This window comes from Tetrao urogallus, assembly GCF_951394365.1.
Source record: "Tetrao urogallus genome assembly, chromosome: 3".
NCBI classification, from domain to species: domain Eukaryota; kingdom Metazoa; phylum Chordata; class Aves; order Galliformes; family Phasianidae; genus Tetrao; species Tetrao urogallus.
In genome coordinates, this window is record NC_136815.1 from 41,684,767 (window position 1) to 41,711,133 (window position 26,367).

Below are 26,367 nucleotides of genomic sequence, written 5' to 3' on the forward strand. Positions count from 1 at the left end.
CTTCTGGAATTTTCTTGGATTTTTTTTGTAACACTTTAGGATTTAGAATTACAGGCAAGGCATTTTTTCATGGAAAATAGCTAGCGGACCTTCATTTTGATTTTGATTACACTACATGACGCCATTTATACATGCATTTTTGAAAACAATTATTCATTCAGCACTCAATCCACTTTCCTAAGCAATCTGATATTTTACATGTGCGCTTAACTCTTTGAATGTAGTCTGCTTGCCAATAGCTAAATATCGGGTTCTGTAAACGGTCCAAGACTTCAAAGTAGCTAAGGCAGCCATTTGTTTGAAATTCTCTGAAGTTCTTGTAGTGCACATATCCCCATTGCCTGAGTATATGTATTACCCAAGTGTACTGAGAATACAGGTAGCAACAACAGCCTTTTTATCAGACAGTTAATCTGAGAGACACTCAGGCAGATTGAAGGTAACCAGTTTACTTTCATGCCGACATGTTAATATTCATCAAGAGATTTGATGATACTTTTTACCATTTGAAAGATTCTAGAATCATATCATCTTCTCAGTTGAAAGGGACCTTTTAAAGGTCATCTAGTCCAATTCCTCTGCAATGCAGGGACACCTACAGCTACATCAGCTTGCTCAGAACCCTGTCCAGCCTGACCAAGGGCAGAGTACCACCACCTCTCTGGGCAATCTGTTCCAATGCCTCATCACACTTATTGTAAAAAACTTCTTCCTTATATCTAGTCATCTCTTATCTTTTCATTTGAAACCATTTTCCTTATCCTATTGCAATAGATCCTGCTAGGGAGTCTGTCTCCTTCCTTCTTATAACCTCCCTTTAGAAAGTTCACTTTCAGGTCTCCCTGTAGCCTTCTCTTCTCTAGGCTGAACAGCCCCTGCTCTCTCAGCCTTTCTTCGCAGGGAGGTTTTTCATCCCTTGGATCATTTGTGTGGCCCTTCTCTGCGTGCACTCTAATATGTCCACATCTTCCCTTTACTGAAAGCTTAATACCTGGGCAGAGTACTCCACATGAAGCACCAGTGCATAGTAGAAGGGCAGGATCACTTCCTTTGCTCTGCTGGCCATGTTGCTTTTGATGCAGCCCAGGATAAGTTGGCTTTCTGGACAAGAGCGCACTGCTGGCTCACATCCAGTTTACCATCCACCGGCTTGCCAACCTTTCTATTCCCACCAGATATTTTAATCTGCACTTTTTTTCTGTGTTTTTGGGAGTTACAAAGGCTTATGATGATGAATTTCTCTCTCTGCCATGTAAAGCTTCCTCTAGAAGGGGTTGTCTTTGATTTCCTTGATTTTGTGGATGTATTTTCTTCCCACAACATAGATGTGTGACAAACAAGAGACCACAAAGAAAGAATTAAGCCCAAATCTCCTTAGAAAATGGTTTAATCTACTATAATTCAGACATATCTGTACAGGAGCAGATAGAACATTAAGGACTGTTAATTAAAGATACAATGTCAATGTACAAAATGAGACAAGACAAAATGAGTTCCACCTTTCTTTCTCAGCCATTTTCTTCTATTTAGATGCAAGGTGGTCGAAGTATAGCAAACAAACTGTAAGATAATCTGGTACTTGAAAGATCTTTAGCTACTCTGAGCCTCTGTGTGAGATCCAGAATCCTGCAGCCATTATTTATTTCTAGAATTAAATGGTGAGACAGTAGTAGTTCAGAATTATCACAAGAATACTACAGTTTTCTAATGTATTGCCCATGATCATTAAAAGTACTATCAACCTCTGAATACTGAGTGACAATCAGTGCAAAGATGTCCAGCTGCTGCTTTAAGTCTGGTATTGGGACTTGTGAGCTGGGACACATTGGGCAGATACCCTGCAAGGGTATTTTCTTAAATTAACAGTAGTGAATGGTGCATAAAATTGTCACTAAGATGAATTTATTACTGTACTATTTCTTTTCACATTATTCTGTATGGGGTGCTACCCCAACAGAGTTTCCAATTCAGTAGTATGCCTGAAGCCAGGGGTTTTATCAGCAGTGTGTCAAAGGGTGTCTGGCTCTCATTCATATATAATTTACTCTTATTACCCAAGTTATTTCTATTGTTCTGCACTAACAGTTGTATATTTTCTAATGAAGGTTTAAATCAACTGGGAACCAGGGTATAAAGAGTATTTGAGTATTTTGTGCCAAATATGGATTGTTTGTCTTCCTGTTAGTTATGGATTGTGAGTGTATTATTGCTAAAGGAGAATTTTTGTTTTTTCCTTTTGCTTAGAGTTAACATTTAACATTTAATAAAATTACAAGTGTTCAAAACAAACAGTGTAATTAAAAATAACAACAACAACAACAAAAAACCAAAACAATGTTAGATTATTAAAATAAACATATGAACCTACCTAGCATTCCTAGATCAACTTTGGGCCATATTGAACTTGCAGTCATAACTCCAATAGAATCTTGATGTTTAGTATTTACTAGCTGGATTTTGGCAGGAGCTGAATAACTTCATAGCTGCAATTGTCTATAATATTCACTTCCAAGTTTTGAAATATGTCCAGATTTTGAAATATGTCTTGCCTGTTGTACCTGCTATATGCTGGTTGTCTCTGACTATGGAGTTGTGTGAGGCGAGTAGAACATGCTGACACTTGTTGAGCTAAAAACATTTAAACTCTGGCACAGTCGTATTGGTCCTTCTTTTTCTGTGTCTGTGGGAAAGCCCTTGGTGAACTGGCTGCCTTTTCCACATTACCTTCCTTCTGCCAAAAGACTGGCAGCTGGGACTGTGGTATGTAATGATGGAGAGAGCTTGATGAGTGTCCTCCTTCCTACACAATGAGCACTGGGCTATAATGCCACAGCCACATAAGCTCCGAGATATTGTTGATGCAGGTTAGTAAAGAGCTGAGCCTGACCAAGCATCCAGACTTATTGTCTGAGACTCATTGTTGCTTTTTGCGCATACGTCCAGCATTTAAAGTATTTTACAACTGTGTCTGAGATTAGCAAGTGATGGTACTTTTTACTGTAGTGTACCCTCTTGCTGTTTTTTACATGTTGCTTTTTTTGTTAGGTACCAGTAAGAGATAAATCTGTTAGAGCAACTCGTTTCTTTGCTTTTTCCAGGCTTTTTGATCTTTGTACCTCCTTATTTATAAAGGCCAAGATTAGCCACTGCTTTTGTGTTAAAATTCACATTTTAGAAAGATAAACCTTTTTTTTTTTTTCCTGTAGAAATTCTGATGTATCAACAAATTGAACCAACAGCAAGGTTCTGTCTTTCACTTCAGATATCTTTTTTAAATTGTCTCCTCAACTGGAAGTGTAAAGGAGTTATTCAAATGCCTACAAAAGCCCTTAGTCTTTGAAATTTTCCAAGACAAAAACAAAAAAAAGAAAAAAATAGCATTATGTAACTCCCACAAGTTATAGGTCTTTGATGCCCTTTAATCAATATATTGTTTTCCTAAATATGCCCACTATTATACGCATAAACATATCAGTGATTCTTAATATGGCTGCATTCTGAAAGTGTGTTAACAGTATCAAAAATGTCTGAGAACGAGCTGAGAAAGCAGGTAACATTGATGAAAATTGTTCTGGAAAAAATAAATGTTTAAGCAAGTTGACTGTAGCTGGTTACATTTTTTTTCCCTTGAAAACATGACAATTTTTCTGAACTAAATTATTCGTAGGATTTTATTTAGAAACTTCAAAAGGAACATAGGCTTAGGGCCTCCGTCACAACTTGTATTCATATTAAGTTGCTTAAATGTAGTGCAGACTGGGGTCTTTACCAACTCTCTCAAATAATCTAGATGGTTTTTCTAAGGAAATGTTATTGAATATGTGTGCATAGATTTTTACCATTCTCTTCTGTTGAAGCTATACTGGTGACTACAGTGTAGGAAAGTACCCAAGCCTGCTCTGAACTAAAGCAGAACAGAGCGTGAGCTTTTGTCTTTGACCTTCAGATGAGTGGCATAGCCACCTCGTGGTTGGTTCTTATGCTGAAGGTGTTCAAGGCCAGGTTGGATGGCTCCTGGACAGCCTGATCTAATGGGTAGCAAACCTATCATGTCAGGGGTGTGGGGGTGTGGAAGTAGATGGACTCTGTTTCCTCACAGCTCAAGCCATTCTACAATTTTGTTTCTAAGGTATTTTCTTCTGTCTATATGGGTATACTTTTAATGGAAATTAAGATTTTAAAAGCTCCTCAGTAGTTCTGTAAGTAAAAAATTGAAGTTCAAACACTGATGAGTGGTCATCGTTGTGACAGTGTTGCTGCAATGGTAAATATAACTTAAAGGAATAAATGAAGGCTACTGTACTGTATTGCTATCAGATTTTATATGTGATATATGTGATGAAAGAGATTGAATTAATCCTTGCTGATACATTATTGGTGTCTGAAGAACAAGAAGAAACAAATCACATGCATTTCCCCACTTAATTATTGTGCTAGACACTCATTGTCATATCATTGACCTATTTGGTCATGCCCAAGTTAATCATGCCTGAACCTTTTCCCGGTGGGAAATAAGCTTTTTCACTTCCTGTCTTGCAGGAATATCAACTAAAATTCAGTCACATATGCCCACAGTCTGATCACTGCAGCCCACCGTAACCATCATCTCCAGCAGTGAGACTGCAGTCTGCAGCATGCCCGTGAGAGCGGGTGTCAGAAACCCATCACTTCCTGTGTGCCTTTGCTCAACTTCATTCAATCACTTACCGCATTAAATCACACCAACCTCTGTTTGCAGAAGTGTTCCCCTCCTTTACTCTTTTTCTTTTTTTATCCCTTTTTTTTTTTTTTTTTTTTGTTTGCAGGGAACTGTTTTGTCACACTGAAATAGAGTTTATGTGCAGTGACAGCCTAATAAGCCAGCAACTTTAGTCGCTTATTAAAGTCAAGCATGTGTCTTTGTTTCATGTTGCTAATGATGTGGAACCGTCGAGGCCCGAGTATATTTCGTCTGGACGGTGTGGGAGCGAATGCTGAGAGCTCATTACTTGGCTCCCCATTGGAATCCTGCAGGCTTCTGCTCATTGAGGAGACTGTGGGGGCTTTGACAGAATTATTATACTGAATATTTTTAGACTCATTAACTATATCACCAAAGCAAAACATCTCTTCCTTAGATGCAAATGGCTGCAGCTACTGTGGCTTTGCTTTAGTTATTGCAGAAAAAAGGATGAAGCTTGAAAACAACTTAGGGAAAAGATTTTCATGCCTGAATGTTTGAATTTGTAACTTATATTGGGAATGTGTAAGCCTTTTTTACCACATTTAAGCCACTCATGTCTAAGTGCCATTTAAAAATGCATATATTCAGTTTCATGTAGTAAGTGGTGCTCAATCTTTCAAATTTAGAAAGTGCCACTGAAGTACACAACAGGAGCTTTCCAAATTCTGCTTTCTATTCCACAGAGAAAAAAATTAAACGTAATAAGCTCGTGTTAAAGTAATTATAGATGCTTGAATTAAGCCTTCAAAGGTAAAGGAATTTGGAGGTAAGCTTGCAAATTCTGACTTTCCTTTCACCAAAAATGTAAGTACTGTGCAATATGAAAGATCACATATTTTTCCAAGCCATACAATTCCTAACCACAATAGAGTGATTTAAAGATGAGGAGTGAGACAAGATTTTTAGCCAAAGTCTGAATTTCCTTGCTATGGTGGGTTTAAGTTGGTTCTTAATGTTACTTTATTGTAGCTTTTTGTGGTTTAATTGAGACTTAAGATGTACTTGAAGAAAAATATGAATACCTTAAAATTAATTCTTCACAGCAAAGGACAGAAAATTGCATTTATGGCTCCACTTGTTGGAAAAGTTAAGTTGGCTGTGAACTGTACATTATTTCAACTTCTATAAAATTATATTTTGACTCTTGATGGAGACCTTTTCTATATGTTGTGTACAGGCTTACTTTCTATAAATTGTGACCCTGAGTAATTGCATGAATATGCACGCATTTTAAAAAGCTAGATGAGTGTTTTTCCCATAATGAGTGCAAGGTTCCATTAGGATTTTATTCTCCAAAATGTTTATAGGTGGAAAAACAACTATTTTGATTCCTAGGAAGAAAGACGTTGCTCTTATTTGTGGTTCATTTCCTGCTAGAGTATTCTCTGACAATGGTGACACTGTCTTTATACATCAAGAAGTTCTTCTTTTAGTGACTGCCAGGGACTCTGGAGGGAATACTTCATATCTGAAACATGTTTCCCTTTGGGATTTCACCATCAGAATAACTGTTCTGATCAGCAGCCCATTAGAATTTTTTTTTCTTTCTGAATCTATGAAAAGGAATAGTTAAAAATCTGACAGACAAGAAACTTGGGCCGAATTGAAGTTCACCGTTCCTCACATAAGAACTCCGTGTTCTCCCTCAAGCAGTAAGTTCTTAATAGGTTTAAGAGCTATTTGGAGTTCTCAGGGTAAGCGTTTTGAATCTCTGAAGCCTCAGAGTGGACAGACTTCATTTTAAGATTTTGCAGTTCCTTTTCAAACCAGTTTGTGGCACAACGCTATTTAATCTAGATGCTGAGTAGTAAGATTTCCAACTCTCATGCTTCATCGTCTGTATGGGAACTGCTGAGTCACGGCCTGAACCTCTGATTAATCACCTGAGGCGAGCCATGAGTCAGCCAGAGGAGCACAGCTGAAGGCAATTCACCTGTGCTGCCGGAAGGGGTGGAGCCTGGCTCCACCCCTCCTAGACCTATTTAAGAGCTGGCTACCAGAGGGGAAGGATCTCTTCTGGAGATCCCCTCTCTTGGTGTCTTCTGGTGAGCTCAGCCGAAGGGTAAGCTCTTCCGCTTATTCTCTTTGTGATCATTGTCTACCTTGCTTGATTCTCTCGATTATATTGTGATTACAACATCTTGATATCTGTTGATTAAACAACTATATTGCAATTATAGCATCTTGATTATACATTGTCAGTATCTAAACCTTTAAATTTAAGCACCTGGATAATAGTAGCTTGATATAAACTAGAAAAACACAGTCCTGTAAGAAGACGGTGTTATTAGTATGTGTTCCAGACAGGGTGCCAGCTCTGAAAACCATGGTCACAGTTGTACATTAAGACACTTTTCCTTTAAGCAGCAGATGACTTTTCACATTTGAATGTGAATACTCTGTCAGGAAAATTCTCACCTGCAGAACTGGTTCACAGTTGTGATTTCAGAAGTTTTGCAGTAAAAATAGCCCAAAGCCAACGCACCTGTCTAGATTCGTAGATGATCCAGGGGAAATAAAACAGACTTGTGCTGTAGGCATGCAAATGCAATTGTTTCATTTCTTACAGATAGAATTAAAATCAATAATAGTACTATAAATAGATGTTTGCTATCAGTTGTATTTATGATCTTACGATTATCCAGACTTAAAATCACTGTACAATCCCTCTGTCTTTTTACTTATTTTAGCTATTTTAATATATGTCTCCTTTCAGTGTTGGGCAGAACTACTATGGTTTTTTTTGTTTTATTTCACCTTAATTGGTCCTGCAGTGAAAAAACACTAGTCAAATGGATACCTGTTGGGAGAAGTGGACTAGGAGAGTACTTAAGTGTTATTAAGATGCAGTCTTGAGCTATGCCATAAATACTTATCAGATTATATGATATAATCAATTCATTTCTCTAGATTCTTAGTGGCTGTATTTCAGTGAGTTCTGTATTACGCATCTCTCAATGTCCAATGACATGCAATTTTTCAGTTATCAACCTTTTAGTCACTATGTAGTGGGCAAAAGTGGTTTTCGTAGGCTGTACACCAAATTCAAAGCTCATATGGATTTTAAGCATATATTTAAAATTTCTGCATTTCAGTCAGCTGATCTCTATAATTTTCTGTTGTCTGGTCTCCATACAAATTAAGATCTTTTCATTTATACTAAAATGGTTGCCTTAGATGAGGTAGTTTTTGCACTGAAGATGCATTTTTCTTACTGATTTAAACCTATGGTGGTTGTCTTTTATTCATACTTTTCATGTAATAGAAAAGATCATATTTTATTCTATACAGCACATATATTTGACCTCAGAAGGAGCCTTTATGACTTTGGAGCAAAAAAATTATTCATGTTAAGAATCTCCATCTGTTTTTTTTTTCTTGGTTTGTTGTTAGTATTTTTTAAAAATAATTATGTTAATAGCAGTCAGCTTATTGATGCATTCTTTACATTCTAAACTCCAGAATAGTCTAAAGCATCCAAATAAGCAGTTATTTTGTATTTGAGAACTGAAAAACAGTTGGCATGCTAGTGAGTCTAGTCTTTAGTTTTCAAACAGACACTAATTTTGTCATCTAGGATTTAGTACCTGTGTCTGCACTGAAACAGGGATAAGCCTGCTGAGCCCTGTGCTCCTGCTCTCATGATCTCCTGAAGTGGGAAGCTTTTGAAGCACAGTCTGTTCCCCTTCTTATTTGTGCACCCAAATTTTCTTAAAAAAAAGAAAGAAAGAAAAAAATACAAGGTGAATGTGGAGGGCATAGTATCTTTTCTCAGTGTGGTGATTGTACTTCCTATTGCACTGTCTGGCTCACAGACAGATAGAGAGACATGATAAGGTTATTTATTCATGCCGAGCTCTTAACAAAAAATCTATTCCTTTCCTCCCCTAGACGTGTACACTGTAACTTTTCCCTTGTGACACCCAAGGTGGAAGTAAGAGAGTGCCAAGAATGAAGCCCGTGTGATGATGTCACAAGGGTCTTTCAGGACGAAACATGCGCGTGGATAGGGAACTAACTAAATGCACCAGGGAAGATCATGTTGCGATCCTCCAAGGCAAATATCCCTGATTAAGGAATGTATTGTGTTAATTTTGCTGTGTTTTGTAGGAGTCAAAGATGTATAAGGCCATATGACAGAAGACAGTTAAACAAACTTTAAGGTTCATAATATCTTTTGAGTATTTTTTCAATCTGGCCAGTCCAGCTCTATATCAAGAAATCACTATTAAAAACATTTTAGCATGCCATTTTTTTTTACCATTATCATTGCATTGGAGGACTGACAGCATTACTTCTCCAACAGTTTTGATGCATTAAAAAATAAAATAAAATAATAGGAAACCATAAAATGCTCCTTGAGCTCAAGCCTAAAGGTATTTGTTTCTTATTGGTTTCCACAGCACAGGTGCTGATTTTGTCACTGTGTTATCCACAGTGCACAGCACTTGACCATTGATTTCCATCCTCTGGAGCTCATTGGGGTCTTACGGCCCTAACTAGTGGGCAGTACTATGTTCTACTGTATTTCTGTCACAGTAATGTACCACAGTAGTTTGTTTTAAACAGTATTTAAGAGAATATATGTATACCATGAGATGTACCATGTTGACATGTAGGGTACCAGGGGATATACAGTTTTCTGGTAGTAGTTCCTGTAGTGAGTCATATGCTGACTTTGTCTGGAAGAGAGCACATGGGAAATTCTGAAATTAAGCCAGGGAACAAATTAACGGTGGTAGAACATGCTCCATAGTGCTTTATTTGCCATGTTGAAACATGCCTCTAGTATGGAAAGAACTCACTTTATTCCACTGTTAATTTATTGTTTCAGGATACAGGATACAGTTAAGGTATAGATTTTACTGTCTTTTAGGGAGTACTAGGAATGTGAGATTAAGATGTCTGTTGGGGAAGAGTCTGGAAGTAAGAAAACAAGAAGGATTGACAAAGGCGAGCTAATATTGATATGGAAAAATAAAAAAAGAGTGTTTTGGAGAGACGCTGGAATTTTCCAGTAAATCTGTCAGTCTCTGGAGAAATTCAGAAGACCTTTGTCTTTTAAGACTACTCTCCCTTCAGAGATTAAGAAAGAACTAAGGATTCCTAAATCTCAGCTGTCATTTGCTCTCAAGAAAATCTATGAAACTCACCCACTTTTAGCTATATCTCAGATGGAATATCATTATATTTTGCAGTAGTATTCTTCTGCAGAAATACTTGGGTATTTGCTGATCTGTTCACAAAGTGATTCTGACCGTTGCTTTGAAAAGGATAGGAAAAAGACTGAAACATAAATAAGACTGTCATAAAACATAGGGTCTTAAATTAACATTGCAAAAGCATCTGTAGGTCTGGCATTTGCTAACTTCTGCACATTTATCTTTCCTTTTTATTATCCTTTTAAGGTAATTGTATGTGATTATAAAGGCATTAACAGGATTCCTTTTTACATCTTTCATTTATTTGGTAATCAGGAACATAATACTGACTCTATTTGTGTAATTGTGACTGTTAAGAAACTTGGGAATCAAGATAGGTGGGACTTGCTGACTAACTCATGGTTACCAAAGTCACTGGCTCAAGTCATTAATGGCTTAACTACTACATCATTACTGTAGCTTAACCAAAGATGTGGGTTTTGTCCTATTTATTATTGCTGTCAGCTCTTACGTATTAAGCAAAACTACTATTTGAAAGCCTTTTATACAGACTGCATTTGAAAGAAAGATTAGAAGCCTTACATTCTTGACAAACACAGTGAAAATCAATCTGAAGCTTATATGAAAGTAATGACTTCCTTGTTTTCATACATGCTTCAAATTCCATCTGTTCTGGAGGATTTTTCAACAGTTAGAAACGGATGACTCCATGTTTGTAACCTCTGCTAAGAAGAAAAGTGAACATAGAAATTTTAAGGTAGATTCCATTAAATGTATACATGTTTGGAATTTTTGTCTAATCTTTTTCTTTAAGTGATTTATATTATATATATATATAATATAGAGATAATATATATTATATAGAGATTAAAAAAATTGCCCTCTAAATATAGTACATGTAATAAAATGCTACAGTTCTTATGGATAAATCAAATCGTATTTAAGATTTGGCTTTTTCATTTTTTTGTTTGAGAAACACACATAAGTGATTGTAACAAATGAAAATCTGCCAACAATGCTAATGAGGTGTAGGCAGCATGTCTGTGTGGCATCTGCAGTAGGGACTCAGGTCCCACTTCTGGAGTGAGAACTGGTGGCTTACACAAGAACCAGACAATTGAAACCTGAGGGTACTGAGATGTTTCCCTAGATCTGGGGCACGGGTCCTGAGGCTTTGTGCCACTGGGGCCAAGAATGTCAGTGTTTTAAGGGACTGCAATTTCAAAGCAGTCAGCCTTGTCAATGTTGATAGGCTTCCTGTTGTGGTGCTCAGGGATGAGACTTGGTTCTATCTGGGCTACAGCCTGGCCTCTTAGGATTTCCATTTTCCTTGCTGAAAAGTTGAAGTGACAGAAAGGGCCGTTACAGATGCTGTGCAAACTTGACTGTAGTTGTTTCACTACTGCAGTTAACTTAACTATTATTGTTCCTTTTGGGATTCAGTTTGTCTCATAAATTGAAAATAGGATTGTCCCATTTGGGTGTGTTCACTGGAGTGCTGCAATCTGCAGCATTTGTTGATATTCTTCCCCTTTTCCTGGAAGGCTCTTGTAAAACTGAAGATTCAGTGTTGCATGTTTCAGGTTTTGTCTGTGCTTTGGAACAAGGGCACAACAGTTCTGACTCGTGGGTGCACATCCTGTTTTCCCAGTCAGTCACAGGACAAGACCTGCATTCAGGGGGCAGATTTTCGTTAGGCTGGAAACTGCAATATGCAGACATGGGTAGAATGTAATGGGTCCTGCAGGTGAGCAGACCAAGGGAGTGCCAGTTAGCACTCCTCGTCTGCAGATGAAAATTTAGTAAGTTGAAACTAAGAATGACTCCTACTAGAAATCAGAAATGCCCACAAATAATTTTCCTTCTCCTTTGGAAATGATGAAGTACCTGGGAACTTCCTAATATATCGGCAAAATGAAAAGTGATTTAGCTTCAACATTAAATCTCTAAGTGATAAGCAGATTACGATCGTAATATTAAAGTTTTTAGAAGAGACAGTACGCTTTGTCTTGTTGCCACATAAAATGCTGCTTTGTAATTTATTATGAAATAAAGTAAATAATTTACACTAGTGTTACAATCTAATACATCACTGCTTATTTCTGCATGCTTTTGAGGACAAATGATAAGAATATCACGTGTACACAGAAGTAGCAGGGTTAAGCTTGAGTGAAAACACAGAGAACTGATAAAGAATGCTAACTGACTAAATAAAGCCAAAGTAAAATTTAGGAGTTCACAAAGAAGTCTTTCCTTGGCTATAAAACAGCGCCACTGAAACTGTACTCTTGCAATTGGCCCAGTGCAAGTTAATAGTAGAGCGTGTCTTTATTAGCCATCTTGTATGTCACACCACTTAAAATTCTCTGTGGGCTTCTAAGAACTGAAAGAAGGAAGTGCAATGAATCAGTGCTTTTGTAATATTTAATTTTTTCCTTTGGTTGAAGTCCTACCCTGTATCACATTCTCTGAGTCTTCATGATACCCTCAGTATTTCGTATACAACAAGACTTGCAGAATTTGATTGCTGATAGCATGTGACTCCATTGAGCCATTTCCTTCCCCTCACAATGTTCTTACTGTAAAAATGTTGCTGAATCCCTAAGTCCTTGTGAGCACAAAGGATTCAGGCATGGCCTGCCTTTTTTTGTCCCAATTATCTTAGTAACTAGGTAATCTAGTACATAATATGACAGATTGAAGCTACATTTCTAACTGATTGTAAACTCCACTTTGTTCCATGAACACCATTTTACTCTCTTTACAATTACTGCTTATTTGGATGCTGTGTCTCAGATCCGAGAATGAAATATCTCTTTGGAGGTCTAAGAAAGAATGTTTCCAGGAATCTTATTGGATGAATAATTGTACTGAGAAGCTGATTGTGTAGGTGTGGTGGGTGTGGAATTTGACTCTTTGTAAACTTCACAAGTTGTTTATGTTTGGTCAGCAAGAAAGGCCACGCTGTCACATTATGTCATCCTCTGGGCCAAGCAAGAAGGAAAATTGTTGTCTGGACTAATGACATAATTCAGAGCTAGTCGTAATTCTGAGTTAGAGTCAAAGTAATGAAGAAAATGAGTAAGCTGAAGAATTTTTCTGAAGATTCTGAAATCTCTGGTGCTACAGAAGAAGAAAAGTGTGTTTGGTTAGACTAAGAATACCAAATTCAAGTCAGTTGACAACTTAATTAAAGACTGAAGTTTAAAAGCTTCAGGTTTTTTTGTTTGTTTGTTTGTTTTTGTAATGCCCGCTAGCCACATATATTTTACCTATCTGCCTCTATTTATTGTAGAGGGATCCCGTACAACATTCATATTCTCTTCCTAATCTCATCCCTCCCTACTGCTTAAGAATTCAAACCCTATTATTTATGAAGAGCATGTGTGTGTCTGCTCTTTCCAAGACACTTTCACCAGGAAGCTCAATATACTATTTGGCTATGAAGGCTACATCATACCTGGAAATTACAGGAGAGCTAAAGTCTAGCACAGTCCTCTATACTGCTTATTTATGGTGCCCTATCCTGTTTTGGTTTGTTTAAGCTGACAATTTCTTAGACAAGGAGTAACATACACCAGAAATTGCTCCAAGCAGGCATCATGGATGGCACAGCACTACTCTACTATCACAGCTCTACTATCTCAAGTGGCTTTGCTGCAACCAAAGGTATGCAGCATGTACTTCTGTTTCACCTATGTAAGCTGAAGTACAGCTTTCTCGTTTATTCAGTCATTCCACAGTTAATCCCTCACTGCATATCCGTGATATGTTATTTGTGTTTTAGGACAGTGAGGATATCACACAGGGCTGAGAAATGGTAGTGAACTGTGGAGTGTGGACAAAGTCAGCCTGTGCCTCTTAGTGTTACTGCTAGAGAGTAGTTCCTGGCTCTGTTTATTTAATGATATGGAGGTAGCCCCAGGGATTGAGAAACAATGTGCATCTCTAAGATGCAGTCAGCCATCAGCACTGAGGTAACATCTGGCAAAAAGTTATGCACATCTTAATTGGCCAGCTGTTCTTTTGATTGATTCATTGTCTTCCAGAAAACGTACTTACCTTTCAGTACTCATGTTGCCCTGTAAGGATATCCAGTCCTGGGCTGCCTATGCTGGTGGGATGTACACTGTGCAAACTCAAGCAGGGAATTCCCTTGAAAAGTCTGGCTTTGCTCAGCTGAAGGCCATGTCATTCCTGAAATGGGTAATTGGAGGTCATGTTTCTATTACTGGTAGCAGGATGCTGGTGGTGATTCAGCCAAAAGCATGTGTAACTGCTGAGGCACCTGTTTTGTGACTTAGGCTATTGTGGTGCACACTCACACTGCACAGACTGTCCTCGAGGTGGGCTGGTGATTAGCAGGTCTGGCAAGACTGCTGATAGGTGCCAAAGGCCTCGAAATACAACCCACATAGTAATGACAGACCAGTTTTTGGGAGAGCAAAACAGTGTTGATTGACGATCACTGAATGGTAAATGATAAATGTATATGTCATCAAGAAAAGTAAAATTTGTTCTTTTGAATTTCATTTTTACTATTTTGCAATAATGGAAATAATCTGAATCAGAAGGAACAGGTTAACATAAAAGTTTATCATAATAATATTAGATGTTTGTTATTCAAGAGAGTATCTGTATTCTGCTAGAACTACAACTTTAGAACTTTTTGATAATTAATCTCAGAGTATTTTAAGTGTAGCAAAGAAAGCATGAATTCACAAAGATGAAAATTATCTATTGAATTGTTTGAGAAAGTAGTGCAATGTTCATATTAATCAGGTAGCTTATTTGTTTAAGATGACAAGCTCATGAAAAAAAACATTCTTAACTCTGAATGCCAAAAGTGTACTTGTTTACTTTTAGAGTGATGTGTTAACAATTATACTCCAGAAATCCTTTAGGAGGGGACAGAGGATGAGATATAGTATTTTACTGTGCACTTTGTTCTCTTCAGAATAAGCAGTAGAAACTGTAAATGGAATGATTAGAGATTATGGCTGCTTCAACATGAGGACATAATGGCAAGGTCAGGAACTTCCTTAGAATTATCTTGTTTACTTGAGGGGTTTTGACACTTCAGCATGTGCTGTCTGCTGCGTTTCTCTAATGGCCTCTTATATGTAACAAACAAAAGTTGTGATAATTTGTGGTCTTCTGTAGATGAGATCTTTGACAGCAAAAACTATTGGGAGGGAAAAAAAAAACAAACACCAAAGGAAATTATCTGTTTTTTTTTTTAAAGATGTTTCCATTTGTTTTTTCCCCCATTCCTGGGGACAAAATAGTGTTTGATCATTAGTGTTACTAAATGATATATATAAAGGCACCTGGATATATTCCCCTTGTATAGCAATAGAAATCTTTGAGGAAAGAATAACATCACATGTATTCTATGCCTACTCAGTATCAAACTTTAGGCTATGTTTTGAGGAACGTAGCACAAAATGCATAGTTTTTGTCTTCAAACTACTATTAAAAATGCTTCTAATAAGTAGCCACAATAAAGCAGGATGATATCTTGATCTTACAAAATATTAACTCTATATTTTTCTAACAGAGGGTAAAAATCGTAATACCCATCTTAAATTTTTTTTCTTCTTGACATGGCTTTTTTTTTTCTGCTTTAACCACTATTCTTATTGTAAGAACTTTTCTTGCGTTTGTTTTTCAGTGGATCTTGAAATACAGTTTTCCTCCCTCTCCCGCTCTCTGTTTTTTTTGGTTTTTTTTTTTTGGTAATTTAACATTGCTAATCTGCTTACCAAAGCATTCACAACTGGAATAAGGTCAAAAAACAAGTGCATCTCTCCATGTACACTTGCGCATCAGCTGAGATTTGTTTTTTTCATGAGGCTTTTACTCATTTTTAAAGTATATCCAGTCTGTTGACAAAAGAGCTTTATTTAAATGAGCTATGTAATCTTTACCAGCAGTCTGTGGAGCAGATTTGACAATAAAGAAATATCTCATTACCTAGAAGCTTTGTATATTGTACAGGTGTATCTTTGTAGTTGAACAGTATAAAAAGATAAATATTAACTGGATTTTGCTAATAAATCTGCCATTCTTCCAGTGCCAAAATCTGTAGAGTTGTTGTAATTGCTGTTGTTTGAGTTGTAACAATGAATGGAACTGATAAGGCTTATGTCATTTACATAGAATTTAGCATTCGCAGTGCACTATTGAATTAATATGACACACACATATTGGGTCCTCTGATCTAAGATTAGCATCATTTTAAAATAGAGAAAGTGTACATTTCAAAGTGACATTATTCTGTTTGAAATGCAGTGGTATCTTACTTAGATCTGAAAATCATACCAGGTGATAGCAATGACTGGTAGTTAACATTTCTGTTAGTTACATCTTGGTTTATTACATTTTGTAATAAATGAATGTCTTATGTTAAGAGGGATTACTGCAGAATTATGAAATAATATTACACTGAACTCAGAAGGCAGGTTTCTGTAGCACCAGTGTCAGTCAAGAGTCATGTCAAAAGAATTATATTCTCTGCGTTTAAACCAGAGTTGTGCTTTAATAGAATTCTACTTATGATTTCAGGTCTTCCCGCTGTCTTTAGGTGAATATGGCATTGCTAATCAGCTGTGGAAAGTAGGACTTAAATTGGATGCAACCCTTCCCCCTTCCAGTTATCATCTTGAAAAACTAGAGTTAAATGATTTGGTTAACATGCCAAGAGTTCAGTGTGGCAGCCATAAAAATAAGAGACGTTTCTGCAGTTACAATCAAGATCCTTGTTCATCACAGTACACTTGTCTTCCATTGTTCCCTGGTTTTGCAGCACCAACCTGATTCATGCCCAGTATGTGACTGCAGGTGTATATAAGCTTCCAAGAGTTTTTGAAAATTGGTGATGTACTGCATTTAGTGTATTATTTTATGATGGCTCTTACTGTGCATATCTCTAGTTCATTCATGTTCGCATCAGCTTAATCCAGACTGAGATTTGTGTCCAGCTTCATCTTACCTCCTGTGGAGTATTGCACTGCAAAGCATTTCTCTTGCAGGAAGAAGGGGAGGGATCTTTTTTCTCTGAATGGTGTTAATTTAAATGGTGGGATCTAGTGCTCGTTTCTTGGTGATGTGATCGTTGTTGTTTGCCTTGATGTTTTTTAGCTTCTGGATTACTGTATGTATGGCTGATATCTCAATTGTTTATTGTAAATGTTAAATGGTCTAGGTTCATAATATTTCATCAAAATATGGTGTTGATGGTGGGCTGAGTCTAGTGAGACTCCTCTGCCCATCTGTTTCTCTCATCTGCTTCAGTTATGTGTATTTTTCCATTTTTGCTGCTGCTTAGTACATTTCTTCTTCATTTTAATGTCCACAAATTTTTTCAGTCCTTGATAAATAGATCTAGCTGCCTACTATGGCTGCAACTTCATCTTCTTCTAAATCTTTAAATGTCTTAGTAAAAGCCATTATAAAGAAAATAAGTTTTGTTGCTGTATTCTTGATCTGATACACAAGAAATTGCTTTCTGGAGTTGGTTTATGTACATAGTGGAGTTATTTAGTGGTAAGCATTCTCACTTGCTTGGCAAGATTCATACACAGTCTGATGAAGACTGTGAACAGTAAGAGGCTCACAAGTCCTTACAAGGAACAATGCCTTTAAAAATTTTGGTTGAGAAAAATGGAAAAATCTGCTTGTGACTGTTTGCAGTCATTAGTTTTCCATAGACCTATAATTATTTCAGGTGATTTTTATGAAGTTGTCATGTCATATACAAAAACATCACCCACTTTGAGACTGCAGTCCCTTTTGCTTATTATGTCTAATAAAGGTAACATCAGTAATTTTTTTATAAGAAGTGTATGTTTTTGATCAAATATTAAATGTTGGATAGAATTAAAAATGAATCTTCCTTTGAGACAGGTAGCATCCTGGTCTTGCCTATAATGTCTCATAAATTAGATCTACTCTAGTATATACTATTTTTTATCTAATTCAGAACTTTGCTGTTTTACTAGATCAGACACCTTATAAGTGTTTATTCATATGTCTTATGAATAATTAAAATAGTGAAACAAAGGAATTAAAAATGAAGGATTAGCAGTAATGCCATATATGCAACTCATGCATGCCATGACTTTGTAAGTCTCTACATATGATAACAATTTAAAACATAAGGCAAAGCTAACAACTGTACTGTATGACGAAAAAGAGGATTAAAGGGAAAAGTTTTGCTGCCTGTATCTGTAGATACAGAGTCAGTGGCCAAATCTAGGAAACTTACAGGCTGATTTTGGAGTAGAAGTGCTCTTCAACTGGGCCACTCAGAATTTTCTGGTTTAGATTGTTCCAATAGCTATGGTTCTGAAATTGCCTTAGAAACTTATGTTTCCCCTCCTAGGTTAGTGAGTCTAGCAGTCTATGTGAAGTTTTCGCATAACATTATTTGATCAAGCTGTTACTTTCCAAAATAGGCACATATTTCTGATCGCGTACTGCAATGTTATTTATCTTGCAATTAATATTGTAAAATTGATAAATATTGAGTTTAGTCTCCACAATACTAGGCACAATAAAATATATTCAAAATAAGAAATACATTAGGTGCGAGACATCTAAAATAGTAACAACAGCTATCAGGCTTGTAATTTGCAAGGAGTTAGTTGGTTCTTTGAAATGAGAAGCATTAGCAAAGGTCTTATTGAACACTAGCCATTATAAACTGCCAGTTTCTCAGTAATTATTATAGCAATTTTCAAATAGTCAAACCTCAAAACTATGGAACACATCTTTTATTCTCTCAAGACAAAACTCTGGAGAGAAATTGAACTGCATAGCCGCTGATCCCTTTCACCTTCCAGTGACAAATCTTTTGACATGCTCCCCCAATTTGTTTTCCTCATAATGACAATGTATTTGGAAACTATTTCACATTTTTACAAAAAATTGGAAATTTGATAATCCAAAGGTAGTTTTCTACTTAAGCAGTTTTTCTATTGGACTGAGGCAGATTGTAGTATTAAAATGTCACGGGTTGTTTTGCTCCTCTGCCATCTACATTTTTTTTCTGACTCTAGCATCTTATCAAACAACATGAGAACTGAAAATAGCTGAATTAACAACAGACCCAAAGACAGCTGGAGATTTATTTCTGGAAATAAATATTTCTTAATATAGAAGGAAATGAGCAGTAGCTCTTTGAAAATCTTCTTCAAACTGAAAAATATTCTTATTTCATTTCAAGTTTTGGCTGTGATTCAGATCGATATTTTATATTTTTTTTATTGAGTTCCTCTGCATTTCACCGTGCTGTTTCTAATATCCACTGGCATCACTCAAAAAAACAAAAACAACCCAAAAAAACAACCTACATACAAAGATCTGTTTAAATATTTTACAGCCTCATTTACAAAGATGCAGAGTACTCACTACTTCCATAGAATCTAACGGGACTTGTGGTAACTCAATATCTCTGAAAATCAGGCCATTAATTTTGAAAATGTGAGCTAATTACTCTCTAGGCTGTAATAGCTCACTTGATATTACTATAATCCACGTTCTTTTGAAAAAGTGTATTTTTCACCTGGTACAGTGCGCTTGATCCTAAAGACTAGTCATATCATGTAAAAGGTTCTTTATAACTGATCTGATTATTGACCTCTGGCTTTGACCTTAATGAAATGTAATATTTCTGAAGGAATAGTACAATTTGTTGCGTTAATCCAGCTTGAAGGCCTCGTGCTAACAATAGCTACGCCGTTTATTAAAATAATTGACTTGGTGGAACTCAAAACCCTGTATTTTCACTAAGCAGTAAGCTAGCTAGCTAAATCTTCCATTTTTCTGAATTCCAGCTGATCTGAGTATAGAGCAATTTTTGCCAAATTTACCAAAAATACATGGTCTTTCAAAAATATTTGGTGTTGGTAAATTTTCAGATTGTATTAAAATATTTTTCTTCTGGCCTGAGACCTGCAACACCGTGTTTTATAAGTTGCAGATTAAGGAAAAGCTGATACAAATCTGAGTTGCACATTGTAACAGTAATTAATGCTAACAAAAAGCAATAACCTATCAGGTAAGCATTACTACTCTGAATATTACCAACAAGAATTCTTTGCAACGATTGCAATTCCTACCATAGGTGTTATCTTTGTTATGAATCTTTAGAAAATGCTTTTTTTAAGTAGCATCACTCTCAGCTGCGGCAGTCGGTGTAATTTAGTGCTGTTAGATGCTTTCATGTCACATGGTTATAGCTAGGTAGATTAATAGGAAGTTCTATCTGGAAATTTCTTTCCTGTTATTGTTCTCCCTGAGTAGTTGATGGCTAAGTTAATTCTCTTTAGTTTTGTCATGCACTAAAGCACACATTGCCAAGCTGTGATAAGCTTTACACAGTAAAGGAAAAAAAAAAAGCCCTTGTGTCCATCAAAGTCTTAAACGTGCATTTTAAACTTTGTGCTGACCTGATGTGCCATTCAGAAAGCTTCAAAAGATTATTTTTTTTTTTTAAGAAAGGTTCAATATGTCCCAAGGCTATCGGTTTTGAGTTAAACTGGGTGAAGTAGAAATATTTTACTCATCAGCTTTGCAGTCACAGAGTTTGCTTCAGCTAGAACAAAACTGCTGAGGCATTTAGAGAAAATTAACCCCCCATCCTGGCAGCCAGATGTGACTGGTTTCTGATGAATGCACATGAGTGGGCTGAAAAGTCAAGAGACTGTGAAATTCCTGTCAGGTCCGTACAGTGCAGAATGGGCTATTGACTGCTTTCTATATTTCCCTCCATCATTCTTCTTGAACACCGCCATTAATTTCCTCTCCTACTCTGACTTGGGCTTTTTTTTTTTCCTTCCCTTTTCTCTCTCCCCCCTCCACCCCCGCTGCCCGGTTCCAGCTGTGGATGCTGCAGAGCAGGATGCGCCGGGCGCTGGCGGCGTACCTGAGGCTGCGCGGGCTCCATGGCCAGGCTGGGCTGGCGAGGATCCAGGCGGCCTCTCAGGAGAACGCTCAGAAAATATTAGCTGTGCAGGTAGGTGATTGCAGGGAAGTAGGAAAGATCATTCTGATCTAGATTGAAAAGCAAATGATGGGTAGTGTGATGAAGCATTAAAACCATATCCCATCAGAGTTTTATAAATTTTTAACCTCTTTAATAAACTGGAATTGCATGAAGGATGAATTCAGTAAGTTAGCACATATACCATGCGTAGTTTGGGGAAGAAAAAAAAAAAAAAGGAAGATGAGATTTATTTCTCACCAACCTTAGAAAAGATTATTATAAATACATAGGATATAAACATTTGAAACACAGAGCAGCCTCAGAATTGCTTCTCCGTTGTTTTAGAAATGCTATTCCCTCCTGTTGTCTGCAAATAGTATTCCCATGGTAAACAATACTGTCATTTTCACTGTATTCACATTTAATTTCTTTAGCATTGGACTGTATTTCAGAAGTACTACACCTTCCCTTATATATTAGAAATAAAAAAATAAAATAAAAAATGATAACATTGTGGGAGTTATAAGATTTTAAAATGTTTTCCAGCCCTGTATTATTTTTCATTTTATGACTCGTTCCCCCTGTATATGTATTTACTAAGAAAAAAAACTACTCTGTAAGATATGGTTTGAATGTTCTTGTTCTTTTTGTCTTGTGCAATGGTATCTTAGTCATATTTCTGTAAAGCCACTCCTTTCAATCTCTTCCCATAGTTAATGGCCATAACCAGATGGCGTTTCTGAAGGGTTTTTAAAAGACTAAACTGAAAAAAAAATTTCAGACTTATTTCTCACAAAAGAAGTTGTGTTGCTGATGCAGCTTTAGTGTGCCATGTTCCTATAAACCTCTCTTTGCCATTTTTACAGCTTTGCTGTATGATTGTGCAAACAATATAGTTACATTTGAATAATAAATAATTGCATTTCCCTGTTAATATCTGATGCGCTATAGTAAACCAAACTTGAATAAGTTGTAGCACTCCAATAAACTGCACCAGCATCACTGACAATTTCCAGAATCTCACTAAGGGACAGAGAGGATTTTATTATAAAATTCCAAATTGAGATACATATGGTACTGATGAATCACGGTCATGTTAAAATCAGAAATTCAATTTAAAAAAATTACAATAAAAGTACAATCACATTTTGTACTTGTAATACTCTCATAATTGAATGCATTTGCATTTGCAGGCCAGTGGAGACAGGTGAGTGAAAAATTACATTTTTTTTCATTCAGATTCCTCATTTAGAATTTGAAAAACTGGAAAAGCTCCTTTTTGATGTTTGCTGTGTGATGAATCCTGTTCTGTCCTGTGTTCAGCTACTCCAGTAGTGAGTGAAGAAAAAGTGTGATCGATGTGCAGGCTATAGCTCGTGAATAACAATAAGAAAGATGTGGAACCCACAGGTGGCAGCTGGTGTCCTCACACATGAATCTTTGCATTAGTCTAATGTTACACAGTATTTTAATAGGTGTACTATGAACCTCACATGTCATTGAACATTATGTCAACAACTACTCCGTATTTTACTTAATGAGTTTTACAGAAATCCTTCACCTTGGCATAATTTTTTCCATGTATGTCATTCATGCTGGGAAGCTGTCTGTTAATCTTCTCTTCCTGAATAACCCAACCAACGACAAAGGTACCAGAGGTACCAGAAGCCTCTGGTAAGCTTTTAGATGTGAACCCCTGCAACGTTTGGGGGTGTTCAGAGGCGAATAGCTCAGCATTAGCAGAGACATCCTTTTGCTGAGAACCTAGAAAGCATTCTGCTCTCTGCCCTCTTTCATTATCCATGGCTTCCTTCTCTGACAAGAGTTGTGCTATTCTAGTATTCATGTTATGTTTTCATGCAGTTTACTTGAAAATAACTTGAAAATAATGAACAAGGAAAAGATATAAAATTAAAATGGAAACTAGTTCAACTATGAGCAATTACTAATGTATATAGAAGTGTATTTTCCCTCAGCAGCATAACATTTTTATATTTTAGTGGATTTATTTACACATGGACCAGTGTCTTTGTTGTATTTGTGTTAATCTCAGATCAATCTACCCTCTGCTAATTAAGTTCTTACCCTGATGACACTTGGCACAGTAGCAGGCACTTCCAGAAGTGTGACAGCTATTCCTCTCCCCTTCCTTCTCAGCAAGACATGCACTTTGCTTTCTGCTGTTTCTTGTGTCCGTCTCACGTTAGTGTGAGGCTGAGGACCTGCTGTGCTGAGCAGCATGTGGCACGCAGGTGATTTCAGCTCATGGTGCTTGTGTTACAGCAACTGCACTGACTAGAGCAAACAGGAGAAGGTGAATCACAAAGGAAGAGTGAATTAGAAGAGGCAGTAGATACAGTACATTGGCTGCCTAAGTGTTTTCTGATATTTGACAGAAGCCATGATCGGGGTGAGATCCAAAGAGAGACTTAAAAGTAGATAATGAAGGTTTTTTGTTTGTTTTTTTTTTTTTTTTACCTTTCCAGCAGGTACTTTTTAACTGGCAGCACTTCACAGTTACATGGAGCAGCAGAGTTCTGGGAAAATTCAAATTGTGGCAGAGGGGTTGGAGCTCCATGATCCTTGAGGTCCCTTCCAACCCAAGGCATTCCATGATTGTATGTATCAGTACTAGAGGTTTGCCTCTAATCATTAGTCATTGACTCTGTTAGTGAAGCACACATGAAATTTGGAGGGATAAGTGTTTCAGTACAGAGCATGATGGCTACTTCAACAAAGGAATTCTGCTTAGGAAACTTCATTTCAGTAGCTGTACTAGACTGACCAGGATTGCTCAGACTTCAAGCAATTCAAACATCATGTCCCCTGGAGCCATGTTTTCTACTTTACTGCTATTATATGTAGAGTGAAAGAGTTGAAGAGTCTCTCCTCACCTGCTTGGCTTTCTGTCCTGCTTTAGCATGGGCTTTATATGTTGCTTGTCTGCCTGGCCCCACCAGCAGCATTCCTTTGATCAGAAATCATAATCAGAATAGACCAGATTCTGGAGGCATCTCCTTTCAGATTTCTGATCTAAGAAAGAAAACCAGAAAACATTATTCAGTATGTAGTAGAAAACAGCATGGCTGAGCATATGCTCACTGAGCTTTCACTGTGATTGTGTAACAGGGGACAGGACTTACTACCCAAAGCATCAACAGTGTGCACCGTAATGGCAGAGTGAGGGGAGTCAATTTCTGGTAAAAATTAGCTTCTGTACTTTTTTTTTCCTAAGAGTCTGTAGTTTAGATTCTACATAGTGGCATTAATAGATTATTTTTTAAAACCAAATGCTATTTAAATTTTTAATAAGCTTTTCTTATTTAAATCATTCAATTATGTAAATGTGTATTCCCAGGTTTTTAACGTGATTCTTGTGGCAATTTTTCTTTTTCAACATTAAATATTTACCTTGGATATAGGAATGGTCAACCATTTACTTAGTGTCCTTATGCTTAGAGAATATATTTTTGGTGAAAAAAAACCTAACAACCTAGCATTTAAATTGTTCTGTTAAAAAAGTAATAAAAGATTATTCCAAAGAAATAGCAAGGAGCAAATAACTTAACAATTAATTTAATTTCTAGAGCAGAGATCAATGGCTGGAATGATTTATACTTTCAGTTTTGGCTCTTCATCTATTTTATTTTTTGTAGAACAAAATGCAGGACTATTTCTTAGACAAGACTATTTCATCTTATGCTCTACCTTTTTCCAACCCATTTCAAGATTTCAGAATTCCTTTTCTACTCTCTGATTGCAACTTCATTCTAGGTCGTTTACGTACATGCCTGATGGCTCTGAAAAGAGACTGTTTCTATCATGGCCATCAAAGAAAGTTGTATAAGCTCCATTGCAGGAGTTAATAGCTGGAGGACAACTTGTATAAAATGACAGGAGCAAAGACTATTGCTGAAAGCAGTGACAGTTTGTCTTTAAATAAAAGCTGTGTGGAGATTTTTTGTGGTTGGTGTTTGAAGAAATGTGACAGAGCAACGTGTGAAAAACTTCACCATTGCAGTCAGTGGTTTGCACACTCAGTAGTTTGCTGGAGGGCATCAGTCTTCAAAAATCTTCCTGCAATTGCTAAATATATTCTTAATCAGGCAGTAAATAATAAAAATAATTTATTTAGTTTAATAAAACTGAGAGTTAAAAAATAAAACCTTTTCTCCCAGAGGGGTACAGGCATGGTATTCATTCAGTGACTTTGTTTTTCCGAAGAACATTTCCGAGTTTCAATAACTTGGCTCTTGAGTAAGTTCAATTAGCTATCTAATTGCAAAAATGATGTACGATGGCAGATGTAGCTTTATTTAGGATTGTGACTGTACTTTAGTCCTGACAGTCTTCAATTTACTTCATGCCTTTAGGTGATTTATCTTGACTGTATTTCTGTCAAAATTATTTGGGGGGCCGAAGCGCTAACAGAAAAGATTGCTGCTTTAGAACATTTAAATAATTTTTCCAGGTGGTGGCACCACAAAGGTACATTTTTAACCAATACAAGATTATTGGTTTAATTTTACGTAGATATATAGCTTACTCAGCCATTCACACCAGTGCAAAGTTTAATTTTTTTTTTTGAGGGAAGTGGCTTTATCCAATCTGATTAAGTGGAAATTTCTACATAATCCTCAACAGAAATGGTCAGTTCACAGACTGTCATTTTGATTCCACAATGCTTTCATTATTTAAATGTTTTCTGTGGTTTTACTCAAGTTCCTTGATTAACCTGAAATGTTTAAAAACCTTTTGGCTAACTTATAAGCTGTTATTGTTTTTGTAATATTTCCACTCTATTGAACAACACTAGTTTGCAATAGAAAATAATTTTTTGTCCATTTTGGATTGCCTTTATTTGGACAATTTTTGTAGAAATTTCCATAGAATGGACCATTTTTTTTCTAAGGCTTTGGGACTTTGCTGAATCTATCAAGTACATCTCTGTGCATAGTATGTTTTACATGAGGAAATGTTTCCCTAAATCAGTAAAATTCCTGTGGTTTTCATGGCTCCCTGTTCAACATCCTTTCAGGAGAGCATCAGTGCAGTTGCACTAGGGTCAGGACCAACTACAGTGTTGTGTATTTCAAGCAGGGTTTGTCCTTTTTCTTCCTTAAAACCAATCATTCTTAACTTGCTTCTTATCTGTTAGATGGTAGTCAATTTAAGTACATATTTTTTCTCTAAGTTATTAACACAGGTGTGTTATGGTGTCCCCCAGGGCTGATGCTCTTCAAAATCTATGTCTTCTCTTTTATTTTTCTCTGTTATTGGTTGAGTTATCACCATTTACACTGATTACGCTCAGTTGTCTCTTTTTTGCCTGCTGATTTCACTTTAGCAGTCTTGCTGTTTCTGCCTCATCTTGGAGACATATGGGGTTAGATGACAGATAACTTTTCTTAAGGGGACATGGCTACATACCTTTTAATTAGTTCTAACCTTTTCTGTTGAGTCACACTTATCATAGTAAATATTTACAATTT

General features: G+C 36.6%; 1 protein-coding gene across 1 annotated transcript in view; it reads left to right on the plus strand.

Moving 5' to 3' along the window:
* CCDC178 (coiled-coil domain containing 178) overlaps positions 1–26,367 on the plus strand; it is a gene marked incomplete at both ends in the record, with an annotated part of 172,174 nt that overhangs the window by 134,615 nt on the left and 11,192 nt on the right. Inside the window, one exon of the mRNA XM_079533872.1 lies at positions 20,771–20,905. Coding sequence (XP_079389998.1) covers positions 20,771–20,905 — 135 coding nt within the window. The remainder of the gene's footprint in view (positions 1–20,770; positions 20,906–26,367) is intronic.